Here is a 13,624-nt window from a genome sequence, read left to right as displayed (position 1 = left end):
CAAGCAGGACGATGAAGATGTCCTCCCACCCAGGGTTGGGCACAGACAGGCTGCACCCTGCACGTGCAGGACCTTCTCCATGCCACCATCTAGTCTCAAGCATGGGGACACCATGCCCAGGCCCTGCAGCCAACTGGAGGGGGCTGGGGTGGGCAGGAGGCTGCTTGCAGCCGCGGTGGGGCACAGAGGCATGTGGGCGATGGCAGGCAGGGCTCTGGCTGCAGGCAGGCATGTGGGAGCAAGTGCATTCAGCACAGATTGCAGAGCCAGGCAGCTCCTGCCCCAGGAATGCCATCCAAGTCAGCATTCCTGCCTCTCCTACACGCTGCATGGGGCAGGCAGGCAGCCACGGACCCACAGCCACCTGCTCTGGGGCAACCAAAACCACCCTGCCTGTGCCCCAGGGCATCTGCCAGAGCCCTCAGCATGGTGGGGACACAGCTGCTGTCTGTGCCACCTGGCAAACCGTCCTGGTGGGAACAATGAGGCAGTGGATGGAGAAGGAGATGGCTCAGGGTCTGGGCCTGGCTTTGCCCAGCAGCTGCCTGGTGGCTTGCACGGAAACAGCAGGGACAAGGAACAGGACCCCCAAGATCTCCACTCATCTCCCCAGGTCAGGCTGAGCGCCCCTTGCCCACAGTGCCGTGGCCAGGAGGCTGCAAGGAGCTGGCTCAGCCCGGACCCGGCAGTGCCCTGCTTGTCCCAGCAGCACTCTGTGGCCATGGGCACCTGCAGGTTGGTGACCCTGAAGCGACTTCCACTGATCACCAAACGTGCCCGAGGGGGCACAGCGAGAGCCACCACTGCCTGTGCCAGGGGCCACACTGGGCAGCACTGGAAGCACTTTTGTCACCCACGTGTGCCAGGAAGGGTCCTGGCTGCCCAAGCCATCCTGCTCAGCCATACCCCCACCCCTTCCCCCAGCCCCTTTGATCTGCCCCAGCCCCTGAAGGGACACACACACGGCCAGGGCTGCTGGAGAGGGGTGGGCTACAGGGTCACATCCTGCCCCCAGCAGCCAGGAGAGCCCGGAGGCACCCAGCCTGCCCTCCCCAGCACCTGTGCCCACCCTTGCTGCAGCACCCAGACCTCCCCAGACCCTTTTCCCACCGAGTTAGACCTCAGCACCACTTTCCCTTCCCACCTCGTCCTGTCCCACCGCCGTGAGCGGCTGCTCCCGGGGCCGGGCTCGCTGGGGGGCAGCTCCAGGAGCCCCTCACTCACCCCAGGGTGCTGATGAAGCCATTGACGGAGCCCTCGGCGTACAGGGAGACGATGTCCCCGACGTGCAGGAAACTTGACATCTCATTCATGGTTGCCCTCTGCCCGGCGCCGCTTCCTCGAGTCACCTTCCCGTGCCCAAATCCACCATGGGGCGAGGGGGGCTTGGGGCCGAGCGGGGCTTGGACTGGGGGGACCCTTGCTGCGGGGGTGCGGGGGGGAGGTAGCCCAGTTTGGGTCTTGCCGGTTCCCTGCGAGCAGCGAAGGGGAGCGGACGGGAGAGCCCCGAGCGCAACTTCTACATGCGGTGTGCGCGGAGGGAGCCAGGGGAGCGAGCAGGGGGAGGAGGAGGAGGAAGAGGTGGAGGAGGACAAGGAGGAGGAGGAGGAGGGGAGGGGTGGGGATGAAGCTCAGTTAGAGGGCTGCATGGGCTCTGTCCGGCTGTCCGCGGCTCTGTCTCTGCTTTGCTACCTGCAGCCAATGGAGAGCGATCAGGAAGTCCCTGCTCGAAAATGCATGCAAATAGTTCTGGCCTGGGAGGAGAACCGGAGCCGCCTGGGGAGGGGAAAAGGATGCCCCAAAAGAAGCCCCACCCTCTGCCCCCTGCCTGCTGCTGCGGGCTGGGGGGGGCTGTGCACCCTCCTCACCCCCAGTGCCCTCCCCCGGACCAACACCCTGGGGAGAGCTTCTGCCACGCTCCTGGGTCCCACCGCTTCACACCCCCCCGCCCGGCAAGCCTGGGATGCTTGGTCCGTGTGACCCAGGACAGAGACCCCCAAGGGCAGGGACACCCTCCCCAGGGCAGGGACCCCCAGCTGTCCCCATCGGGGTCTCCACAACTTGCTTCTCCTCAGCCAGAGCTCAACCACTTGGAATAGCACTGGAGGCTTTCCGAGGAGTGATGGACATCGTGGGGTGCCCTTGGGAGCAGTGGGGGACTCAGGGTGCCCTTGGGAGCCGTGGGGGTCTCAGGGCATTCAAGCTCTGCTCTTGCCGTTTGCTTCAGCCCCCTCCTCACTTTGCAGACCCCAGGAGCCACCATCCCTGGCCTGATTCTGCACCCCCAGGGTCACCCCTGGCCAGAGCTTCCCCCCGAGCCGGGGCAGGCCAGGGAATCCTGCACCACCCCTCGCAGGGGAAGCCCCAGGTGAGGGCACAGCAGCTCTCTCCGGATTGCTCTGCCCCAGGCTAGCACTTGTGGCTTCCTGAAGCCCAGCTGCCTGCTGCCAGCCTGCCACTCCCACGCTGGTCTGGCTCAGCCCTGCTCCACCTCTCTGGCCTCCTCCTGCCCTCGCACCCGCTCAGACCATAAGCCATGGGGACACTCCAGCTGCTGGCCCCAGCCCTGCTCAGGGTCCACCCAGCACTGCTGTACCCAACCTACCCACCACCACCAGGACCTGGGGGCATGAAGCAGTCCCTCCACTTCTCCAAAGCCCACCAGGAGCTGGGGGCATGAAGGAGTCTCCCCAGCAGCTGGGAGCACAAAGAAGTTCTCCCAGCCTGGTCCCTGCAGCCCCTGAGGAAGCCTACAGCACAGGGCTGGGGAGCAGCTGCAGGCTCCCACTGTGACACTGGTGGCAAAGGACCACATCCTGCAGCATCTTCTGGACAGCACAAGTGTCCTAGTTCCCTGCTTTAATTAAAACCTGCCTGCTGTAAAAACAATATCAGGAGGGGAAAGGGAAAAAAAAAAGAAGAGGAAGAGAGGAGAAAAAAAGAGTCAGGTTGGTGCTTTGCTCATTGATCTGCCTCCTGCCCTCCTTTCCCACAAACAAACTGCCAGGCTGCAGGAGAATAAACCTTGCCCTAAATAGTGGCTTGTATTTTTTCACCCGAGGAAATGAGCAGGTCCCCTGGCAGGGCAGAGGGGGGGGAAAAATTAGTGCAATTCCTCCGAGGGAGCTGTGAATTCAGGTCCATCAGGATCAGCTGCATTTTGGTACAGGACAAATTTAGAAGCCTTCATCTCAGGGCAACAGAGGGGGGAAAAGAGAAGATCATCATGGGGAGAAAAGCAACCTTGCTGCTGCTAAAAGCAAAGGAAGAGTTCACAACAGGAGCTCAGAGAGAGCCCCCAGGGAATCCAAGCCCCACGCCAAGGCACAAGTGGCTGAGCAGCACCATGCCATGCCCAGCCAAGTGCCCACACCAGTCCTGCCAGCCTCGCTGAGCCAGACTCCCTCTCTGCCAGTCAGGCCCAAACTCTGCTGCCCACACCCGGGCCCCAGGGCCGAGTTGTGCTTGCAGAGTGCTGAGCAATTGAAGTCACCTGGAAGCTCAGAGGATCCTCTCAGTCTGCCCAAGCAGGCACTTGACCTCCTTCCTGCCCCCCGGGGGACAGGGAGCAGCAAGGTGAAGCCTCTGCAGAACCCTTTCCACCCCGGGCAGGAGGCAGCTCGGGGCTGAACGTCCCAGCCCAGGAGGTTTTGGGGTGCACCTCCCCTGCACCCTGGTGACTGCTGCATGCCCAAATGCTGCCTGGATGGAGCTGGGGCAGATGAAACCCTTCCCAGCCTCCAGCCCTGGGAGATCAGCGGCTCCTTGGGCAAGCAGCTGGCACAGAAGAGATGTGCCCAGTGCTGGGCAGGGATGCTCAGCACGTCCCAGCCAGGCCTTGCAGCAGCAACAGGCGGGAGGCAAAAACCCATCCCTGCTGCGGCTCAGCTGCCCTCAGCACAGCTCAGAGCCACCTCCCTGCCCACCCTGAGCGTCCCCACTCTGCACGAGGTCTCTGAGCTCTTCATCACCTTCCAGGCTCAGACCCCAGCACAGCCCTGGGCGGAGTGGGGAGCCCCGGGGATGTTCAAGGGCACCTAGGGTTCGCTGAGCACCTGGCTGTGCCGGCGCTGGCGCCCCCCGGCCCCGAGGAGTTAAGGATCATTTCCTTCCTTGCCCGCGCTGGAGCCACGCGGGGGATACAGGCTGGGAGCTGCGGCTCGGGAGAGGAAGCTGCGGAGCTGCGCCGGTGAGTCAGGCCCGCAGCAGCCATCCCCAGCCCTCAGGCACAGCCCCCGGCTCTGGCAGGGCTGCAGCCACATTCCTTTCACATGCTGAAATTGCTCCTTCGCAGGCAGCTGATCAAACTCTCAGGGCCACCTCCCTCTCCTTGCCTCCCCCCGGCCCCGTGCACAGGATGCTTCTTTGGCCAGAGCTCCAGGTTACCTGCAGCCTTGGCAGCCACCACTGCCTCACGTGGGTGCTGTTGGCTTCCCAACCGTGCCAACGAGGTTCAGACAGGATTGTAGCCCCTCTAGGGCCGGGCAGGAGCTCAGCTGGAGCTTGAGTTTGTCCTGCTTTGGGAGCAAACACATCACTGATGGAGAGGATGGTGAGCAGGGGCTCTGGCTGGGGAGCCAGGGGAGTCAGGGGCACTCATGTGGTGCCCCAGTGCCCTGCCAGGTCCCCATCTGCCTTTTTCATGGCTCTCCTCGGGCATCCCAAGTCAAGGCTGGGAACTGAAGGGTGAAGCCACTTGGAAGGAGGATGTGGAAAACAACTGTGGCCTCCTTTGTTTGAGGGGAGGAGGAGAGACACTCGGCCCCTTGTGCAGAGTGGGGAGCAGGGAGGCTCTGCTGGCAGCCCTGCATAAGGGGGGGATTCTTCTGCCAGCAGGCCAGTGTGCCCCCTTGTCCTGCTGGCCCTGGGTGTGCCCTGACCCCGCTGCTCCCTGCAGGCACAGTGCAGAGGCTGCCCAGGCTCTCTGTGGTCCCTTTCACATTGCTGCCATCCTCCCACCCTGACTGCCCCGCGGAGAGCAGCACTTGGGCCAGGCTGACTCTAGGCTACAGCCATCAAAGGAAAGGGAAGGGAATGAAAGGGTTTGGTTCAGCCTCGTTCCTGCTCCCGGGTGAGGGTTTCAGGGCCCTGAGTAGCTACCACTGGAAACTCCTCACCCTTTGCTGCAGAAGATGCTTCCTGCACCTGCAGTGGTGGGACAGAGCCCCCAGATCTGCTCGGCTTGAGCTGCAAACCCAACCCTCCCCCTCCAGGAGCTATTTGAAAGGCAACCCAAGGTCTGGCAGGGCAGGGCTGAACCCCCCCAGGTGAGTTCATTAAGCAGCCGCCATGAGGGACACCTCCCTCCTGCCTGTCCCATCTGTGCTGCCTGGCGCCGGCCGTCTCCGGCGGTGGCTGTGTGCAGCTCCCCGGGGAGCAGCCACAGACCCCAGAATAGCTCTCAGACTGGATGACTTTGGCCCACATCCTCCAAGGTAGGGAGGCTCCAGGTTACCTCGGAGCACATCAGCCTCCTGCCCTGCAGGGGTGGCAGAAGGTGGCCTGGGAAGGAGAAGATGCTGGCGCTGGTCTGCTCCTGCTGGGGCTGGCCCTGCCAGTGCCCGCAGCTGCTCTCGCCCTGCGCAGGCAGAGGAGGATGCCCCGAGGAGAAAGGGCGAAGCAGAGCAATTCCTCCGGTCCCACAGCTGCTCCTTGCCCACCTCCTGCCTACACATCCGAGCCTGGAGCTGGCTGCGTGCTGCAGGGTGAGCGGAGGGGCAGGAGCCCCCTGCTGCCGCCCGGGCTGCTCCCCGGCAGGGCTAAGCGGCGCTCGGTGGAAGACACTTTGTACTTGGGTTAAAAATACAGCAGTGCCCTGCCAGCCGCAGGTAGATTTCCACACTTGAGCCAATAACCTTCCCCGAGGGAAATTTAGGCTTTTTATGATTAAAAGGGGAAAAAATAATAGTGAGGAATTAAATATAGCACAGAGCAGAGAACAATTAGCAGCTGCCGAGAGCGACAGCAGCCCGAGCCGGGGACAAACGCTGTGGGCGTCTGGAGAGCAGCAGGGCTGGGGACAGCCAGGCAGTGGCACAGGAAGCCAGGAGGGCGTTCGGGGCGGGGAGGGACTCCTGGTCCTTGGCAGATGGCCCTCGGGAGCCCGGACCCGGCACGACCCAGACCCGCGGCAGCAGCCTGCCCGGGCTGGGCACACCTCCTGGGCACGATTCGTGCCCCTACCTTGCCTTTATCGGAGCAAGTGGCAGTGTTTGCTCAGCTTGTAGCTCCCCTAATAAGCAAACAGAGGTTAACTGTGGGGTGGAGCAGGGGCTGGGGCTGCCAGCCGTGGACCAGCAGGGTCAGCTGGCAGGGCAGGGCCAGAAGGGGTGAGGGCAGAGCCCCACTCCCCATTTCCTGTCGCTGCTGGTGCCTTGCCCAAGAGGTTTGGCGTTGCACAACCCTGGCAGGCACCGCTGGCCGATGCCTGCCCCTTGCCCAGTGCCTGTGTGCAGGTCCCAGCAGACTGCTCCACGGTTGCACAATCCTGCTCCAGAGCTGCTGACCTCCTGCCCGCTGGAGTCACCCTCATGTGAGAGCATCACTAATGGCTCGTGCCCGCGGGCACACAGACTGCAGCCCGGGCAAAGCCCCCTCGAGCCCTCCTGGCTCCTGCACCTCAGGGCAGGAACTCAGTCTGGGCTGCCCAGCACAGTCCCCGTGGCTGGGCAGCTCCTCAGGCAGCAGCTGCGGAGTGACCCTGAGCTCTGCTGGAATCACATCACAGCAGCACAGCTCCTGAAGCACTCCAGAGGGATCTGCTGCAGCCCAGCTCCAGCACGGGGGAGCAGGCAGCAGAGCCTCTGCTTCCAAGAGCTCTTCTGGAGATGGATTGCCAGGCCAAGCAGCATCTCTGCTTCCAAGTGGACCACGCAGGGCCTCTTGCCTGGCCTGTGCTCAGCAGGCAGCGCCGAATGAGCAGCACAGAACTTATCAGAGAGCAGAGGGGAAGTGCTCCCAGCTGTGCCTGGCACAGTGCCACCTCCCCGGGCTGCTGGGGTGCAGGATGGGCTCCAGCTCCATCCCACCCTGAGCTGGGGATGCTCTGCTGGGCTGGGCTCACACAGGGAGCACCACTCTACCCAGTCCAGCTCCTTTCGGGGTGGGTCTGGCGTGAGGGGGCTGCCAGGAGGGGAGAGGGCAGAGCAGAGAGGGGCTGGTGCCAGCTGCAGGCCTGGCCTGCCCCAGCCTCCATTTCTCCCTCGGAAGTTCCATCTAAAATGGCTGATCCGAGGCTCATCCCTCCTCCTCCCCAGCTTTTTGAGACAAGTTAGTGCCAATCAGGCTAATTACAGCCCTGGCTGAGCTAACCACATGCCTTCCTGCTGAGTGACAGCCTGCCTTACCATGTGGCTCAGGGCCAGCAGCAGCTGCCACCCTGTCTGGGCCAAGCCACTGCCTCCCTCGCATCCCCAAGGCACTGGGGGGACAAGCAGATGCTGCTCCCTTCCAGCAAGGGTGTGCTGAGGAGGGGGCAGTGGGGGCAGCCCTGCCTGCAGAAGCTCAGCCCTGCAGCTCCTGCTTGCTTTGGGGTTCTTGGGGTCCCTCCATGTGCCCAAGAAGGGAACCACTCTGCTGGGGGGCTGCAGCTTTCCAGCTCCCAGCAGAGGCTCAGGGTGAGGCTGCAGCACAGGCTGGAGGGTACTGAGCCCTGCATGGGACACTGATGTGCCCCCAAGCTCCTGCTGCAGGATGGGTGCTCTGGCCCCAGAAGGGAGACCCCCCCCCAGCACAGGGAGCCCCCCTGCAGCCCCAGCCCTTGCCGTGCCACTTGCACAGGAACTCTCCCTTCAGCCTGTCCCCTCTGCCAGCTGCCAGCAGGGCTGTGCTTGGGGGCACTCCCCACTCATCATGCTGGGCTGGGGGGTTCAGCACAGTGGGGGATGCCCATCCAGTGGGCTGTGTCCCCCCCTTCATCCCCTCCCTTTAAAGGCTCCCAGAGCTGCAGGTAAAGGGCTGGGATGGGCTCCCTTGGGTGTCACTGGGTCAGATCTGTGTTCTCAGCTTCTCCCTGAGTGAAATCTGCTGAGGGGAAGGGAGATGGGGGGGGACTCACAGTGCCTCCCTGGGCACATGCCCACCCTCGCACCGATGGATGCCCCAGGCCAGGAGCAGCCTCACGCCCAGACCCATCTCTTGGTGCTGGATGGGAACCCCAGCAGCCATCAGCACTGGATGAGAACCACCACCCCCACCCCCGTGCCCAGGCTGCCCCAGAGCTGCTGGGGAGGAAGCAGCACTGTGAGGACTGATAATGAGCAGGCTCAGGTCTGATTTCCAGGGTCTGGTCACATCCAGCTCCGAGAACAGCACCGCTGGGTGTGAGCAAGGGACGGCAGGCCCCGGGAGGGCAGGGGGGAGCTGGCTCTGCCCTGGGCTGTCCCAGCACGGCCACAGGCTCCCGCAGCAGGATCTGTGCTGGAGTGGTGCTGGGGGAGCAGGACAGCCTCAGTCCTGGAGATCAGCCTGCAGCTCCTCGGCATGAGTCACGCTGCTGTGCCAGGGCGGTGCTGTGCCAGGGCGGTGCTGTGCCAGGGCAGTGCTGTGCCAGGGCGGTTGGTGAGGCAGCTCCAGAGCAGTGCACCGGACCCAGACCGGTCCCTCTGGAGGGAAGAGTTAGTCACAGCTGCGCTGCGGCCGCTGACTCACAGCAGCCACCGAGCCGGCAGGGGGGACGGAGGGGGTGGGAGCTGCTGCTGGCTGGCCAGGGGGTGGGGGGTGCCATAAAGCAGGACAGGCAGAGGCTGAGAGGGACGAGGAGGAGCTGGGCAGAGTTAGGGAATTCAAAAGGAGCCTTCCCTGCTTCGGTGCAGAGGGCAGAGGACTGCCTGAGAACGGAGCCTTTGTCTGGCCAAGGTTTCTGCCTCCTGGCCCCCGGCTGGGAGAGCTCTTTGTTGGCTGAAGGCCGATCTGGTCCCCAGCCAGTGTGACACCAGCAGCACAAGGAGGGCACTTTGGGGGCCCATCTGAGCTGCCAGCCCGGGGGCTGTGCCCGACCAGTGCCCTGCACAGAGCAAGGTCTGTGTGCTGGGGAGCAGCTCTGGGGTTGGAGGGTACCAGGCTACATCCTCAGTGCTTTCGAATGTGGGGCAGAGGCTGTGGAGCCTGCTGAGGGATTTTGGAGCACCTGCAGCAATGGGACCTTGAGCTGGAGGCCATCTGCAGACCCTCCCCAGCACCAGCACCATGCAAATGGGTCAGAATGAGAGCTGAATTAGTGTGGGCACGGAAGCCAGCAGAGCTCTCTGCCTTCCACAGCCTGAGGATCCAGATGAGTATTTCACTTAAAACCCTCTTTCCTGTTGGCTCACAGCCACTGCACTGTCCCAGGGTCTCACCTCTGTAATGCAGCTTGGTGAGACCTGCAAAGCTCAGGCTGCTTTACTTGGTGCTGCTGCAGCCTCCCCCACAAAGGAGTCCATGGCTGCTGCCTCGGGAGGAGCAGGATCACAGAACCATGGAATGGGTTGGCTTGGAAGGGACCTTAAAGCTCATCCAGTCCCAGCCCTGCTGCCGAGGGCAGGGACACCTCCCACAGCCCAGCTTGCTCAGGGCCTCATCCAGCCTGGCCCTGAACACCACAAGGCAGGAGGTGTCCACAACTCCTCTGGGCAGCCTGTGCCAGTGTCTCACCACCTTCACACCTGATGTTCAATCTAAATCTACCTGCTCCAGTTCCAAACCAGAGTCCCCTGTCCTGGCACCCCCAGCCCTTGTCCAGTCACACAATCCTAGAACCAGACAGGGTTGGAAGGGAGCACAAGGAGCAGCCAGTTCCAACTCCCCTGCCATGCCCAGGGACACCCTACCCTAGAGCAGGCTGCACACAGCCTCAGCCAGCCTGGCCTCAAACACCTCCAGCCATGGGGCCTCAACCACCTCCCTGGGCAACCCCTGCCAGGCTCTCACCACCCTCATGCTGAGCAATTTCCTCCTCACCTCCAGCCTCACTCTCCTCACCTCCACCTTTGCTCCATCCCCCCCACTCCTGTCACTCCCTGACAGCCTCAAAAGTCCCTCCCCAGCTTTTTTTGGAGCCCACTTCAGATCCTGGCAGGCCACAAGAAGGTCCCCTGGGAGCCTCCTCTGCTCCAGCCTGCACAGCCCCAACTCTTTCAGTCTGTGCTCACAGCAGAGCTGCTGCAGCCTCTCAGCATCCCCCTGGCCCTGCTCTGGACACTCTCCAGCATCTCCACAGCCCTCTTGTCCCAGGGGCTCCAGAGCTGGATGCAGGACTCCAGGTGGGGTCTCAGCAGAGCAGAGTAGAGGGGGAGAATCCCCTCCCTGGCCCTGCTGGCCACACTGCTGCTGCTGCAGCCCAGGCTCTGCTTGGCTCTCTGGGCTGCAAGTGCACACTGCTGGCTCCTGCTGAGCTTCTTCTCCAGCAGCACCCCCAAGTCCCTCTCCTCAGGGCTGCTCTCCAGCCTGGCACTGCCCAGCTCTCCTGGAATCTCTTCAGCTACTGGAAGGCTGCTCCAGGCTGAGCAGCCCCAGCTCCCTCACCCTGCCTTCACAGCAGAGGTTCCCCAGCCTCTGATCAGCTTTGTGTCCTCCTCTGGGTCCTCTGAACAGCTCCATGTCAGCATGCCAAGCACCTCAGCCACCAGCTGAGAAGCAGATCTGTGGCACAAGAGCCAGGCCACACTTCTCATTGCGAGGTCACAGCCAAGCAGAGGATGGTGCAGGAATGGAGCATCCCAGTGCCAGGCTGGTCCCACTGGCACATCCATCTCCACGAATGGAAAAGCTGCAGCAGTCAGAGCACTCTGGTGCTCGATCATCACCTGCTGGGCATGGGAAGATAAAGAGGTCTGCAGAGGCTCCTGCAGCCCCCAGGCTCTGCACGGCCTGGGCTGCTCCAGCAGCACCTTGGTGTTTGTAAACAGCCTTCCTAAATCGCCTCCCGCAGGGCATGCAGCAGCGCAGGAACCTGCAGCTCCTCAGAGGGCAGAGCACTACAGCTCCCCCAGCTCCTGCCCACCAGCCTGCCCCAGCACCCCCAGCTCAGTGTCTCCACCTCGCAGGAGTGCAGTGGGAGCAGCAGAGGGACCAGGCCCACGCGGAGCAGGGATGCTGTGGGGGTGACCTGCAGCTGCTTCCCGAAGAGGAGCACACAGCCCTGGAACAGGCAGCCCTGAAGTGACTCAGCCAAGGCAAACCCTTCCTCCTGACACCTCCTCGGGCTGCTGTGTGGCACAGGCCTGTCAGAGGCAGCTGCCTAATAATACCTCTGTGCTCTGGAGAGCCTGGCTGGGGACAGCTCAGCTCTCACAAGGCTATTGGCAGCTCAAGGCTTCCAAGGATGTGTCAGGGACAGAGGTTTGGTACCCAGGAAGGCAGCCTGGGAGGGGACTGCTCCAGGACAGAGCTGCTGAACCAATCCAGCAAGAAGGTGCTGCTGGCTGTGGTTGATTTGCCATTGACAGGGTCCAGAGTAAGCACCCAGAGCTGATCAGGAGCTCATCTCCTTCACAGCCATGGCTCCAGAGTCCCCTTTTGTGCTGCAGCCCAAGGGCTGCCAGGAGCACAGGGTGGCTGTGACAGCACTCCAGGCTGAGAGCCCCATCCTGTTATGGGAGGGCTGAGCTCTGGCCCAGCCAAGGTAGGTGCCAGACCCTCAGGCAGGTCCAGGGAGGGACTCAGCAAGGCTGGGGACTGCTGAGGAGCAGCCCTGAGCCGAGCAGGGGGAGGCTGGGGAGGGCTGCTGCACACACTGCAGGCTCTGTGCCGGGCAGGTCGGCTGGGTGTGAGCTTCCTGCCATACAATTCCCAGATTAGCAGGAGCAGAGCTGCCAGCAGCTCCCCCAACCTGCTGTGAATGAGCTGCTCCGGGCTGGGAATTGCTGCTGAGGTCACTGCTTCAGGCACCCAGCAGGGAGGCAGGGATGGGCATCTCCTCCCACTGGGCCAGCAGCAAGGTCCTGCACTTGGGTCAGGGCAATGCTTGTTATCAGTCCAGGCTGGAGGGTGATGAGAGTGAGAGCAGCTCCTGCAGAGAAGGGCCTGGGGGTGCTGGTGGGGGAGAAGCTGGACAGGAGGCAGCAGTGGGCACTGGCAGCCCAGAAGGCCAAGGGCAGCCTGGGCTGCACCCAGAGCAGCGTGGGCAGAGCTGGAGAGATTGGCTTTAGCCCCAGGGGCTGGGGATCACCAATGGTCGAACCAATCTCAGCACTCCTGAGACCTGCCTCTGCTTACCCCCAAATTAATAACTAACCCCCTGAGAACCTAGAGAGCATAACTCATGTGGGGAGAAGGCTGGAGGGTGGCAGGGCTGGGGAAGGAGGGGAAGAAATCCATCACAGGAGGGAAATTTAATAAGGGAAAGTGAATAATCAGAGGGAGAAGTGAGGACAATTTATTCACATAAATGCTTCATCTACAAAGAACTAAGTCATGCCAAGCCAGGCCAGGCCCTGTCAGCCCGGGGGGGAGTCTCAAAGGTCCTTCCCAAGCAGCAGGGAAGCAGGAAGCCAAAAGGGAAGTGTGGAATGTTCATTAGAGAAAAACAGAGAGGAAAGGAGAGGAGAAAGCTGGAGCTGAGCAGCTCTTTGGGACAAACCTGAGCACAGCCAGCCCCAGGGTGGGGGGCAGAGGCAGCACTGATGTCTCCTTTGGGGATAGGGGGGTCCACTGGGGCCCCTCTCCTCGGGGGATCTAGGGAGGGGAAAGGAGACACCTCGGGATGGGAGCAGTTGACAGAGCAGCACTGCTTCCCCCCAGCCTTGCTGCCCACTCCCACCTCCCAGTGCTGCCACATGCCCCAGACAGGCTCTGCCCTCCCATTACCCACAGCTACTGGGCAGCACCAGGCCCTGGGGCACAGGGCACAGGGACCTTCAGCATCTGCACTACAAGAGCTGCACCCATGCCACCACACTGCCACCGTCCGCATGAAGCACAGTGGGCCCCGGCAATGCCAGCTGCTTGCACCCCTCCACCTCCAGCCCCACTCACTGCCCAGGGAAGCAGCACAGCAGCAGCCACCCCCGGGAGCTGTGCCAGGCATGTCCCTGCCTTTATCTGCCTGGGAAAGCCAAGAGCCAGGCTTAGGAATTGGCATCTGTTTGCAGAGGCTGCAAGGGGCTGTGTGGGCTCTGGGGACCAGCTCTGCACCCTGGAGCTGTGGCAGATGGGTTCAGCCATGGAAGCATCCCTGCTCAACCCGGGGGGGCTCCGAGCCTGCGCCTGCCCACGCACCGCGGAGCGAGGTGGTGCAGAGAGCTGAGAGGGAGGGGAAGCAAAGGAGGCAGAAAAAGTCGTGTCCCACAGGCAGGAGACAAAGAAACCACCTCCGTGTTCCGTTTCTCAGCGCTGGTTGGGAGTTTCCCACCTCCTTGACGCAGCTTCTGAAGACAGCAGCCCTGGGCACTGCGCTGCGGAGGAGCTGTGCTGCTGCCAAGCGAGCCCCGCACCTCGGAGTGCCCAGCAGGCGGCAAGGTGGGCAGCGCCCAGCACCTCCTGCCTGCTCTGCCCGCGCAGGGACCGAAGGAAGCGACTTTTCCCTCCCTCCAGGGCTGTCCCGCTCGGCTCGGCTCGGCTCGGTCGGCAGTCGGAGGCTGCCACCTGCTGCTCCGAGGACATTTCATCCCCGGCAGGCTCCCGCAGCTCCGCTGAGGGCTGGCAC

The 13,624-nt window shown here is 62.8% G+C and overlaps 1 protein-coding gene across 3 annotated transcripts in view; it reads right to left on the bottom strand.

Moving 5' to 3' along the window:
- The window catches only part of ITPR3 (inositol 1,4,5-trisphosphate receptor type 3), a 42,770-nt gene extending 41,054 nt beyond the window's left edge, over positions 1-1,716 (bottom strand). For all 3 annotated transcript variants that reach the window (XM_064173832.1, XM_064173833.1, XM_064173834.1), the window contains exon 1: positions 1,225-1,716. In XM_064173832.1, the coding sequence (XP_064029902.1) occupies positions 1,225-1,313 (89 nt within the window). In that variant the 5' untranslated portion in view covers positions 1,314-1,716. The remainder of the gene's footprint in view (positions 1-1,224) is intronic.
- Between the last annotated feature and the right edge of the window lie 11,908 nt (positions 1,717-13,624).

The sequence above is a fragment of the Pogoniulus pusillus genome, chromosome 39 (assembly GCF_015220805.1).
Source record: "Pogoniulus pusillus isolate bPogPus1 chromosome 39, bPogPus1.pri, whole genome shotgun sequence".
Lineage (NCBI taxonomy): Eukaryota > Metazoa > Chordata > Aves > Piciformes > Lybiidae > Pogoniulus > Pogoniulus pusillus.
The sequence above is the reverse complement of the archived record's forward strand: the minus strand, read 5'-3'. Positions and strand labels throughout refer to the sequence as shown.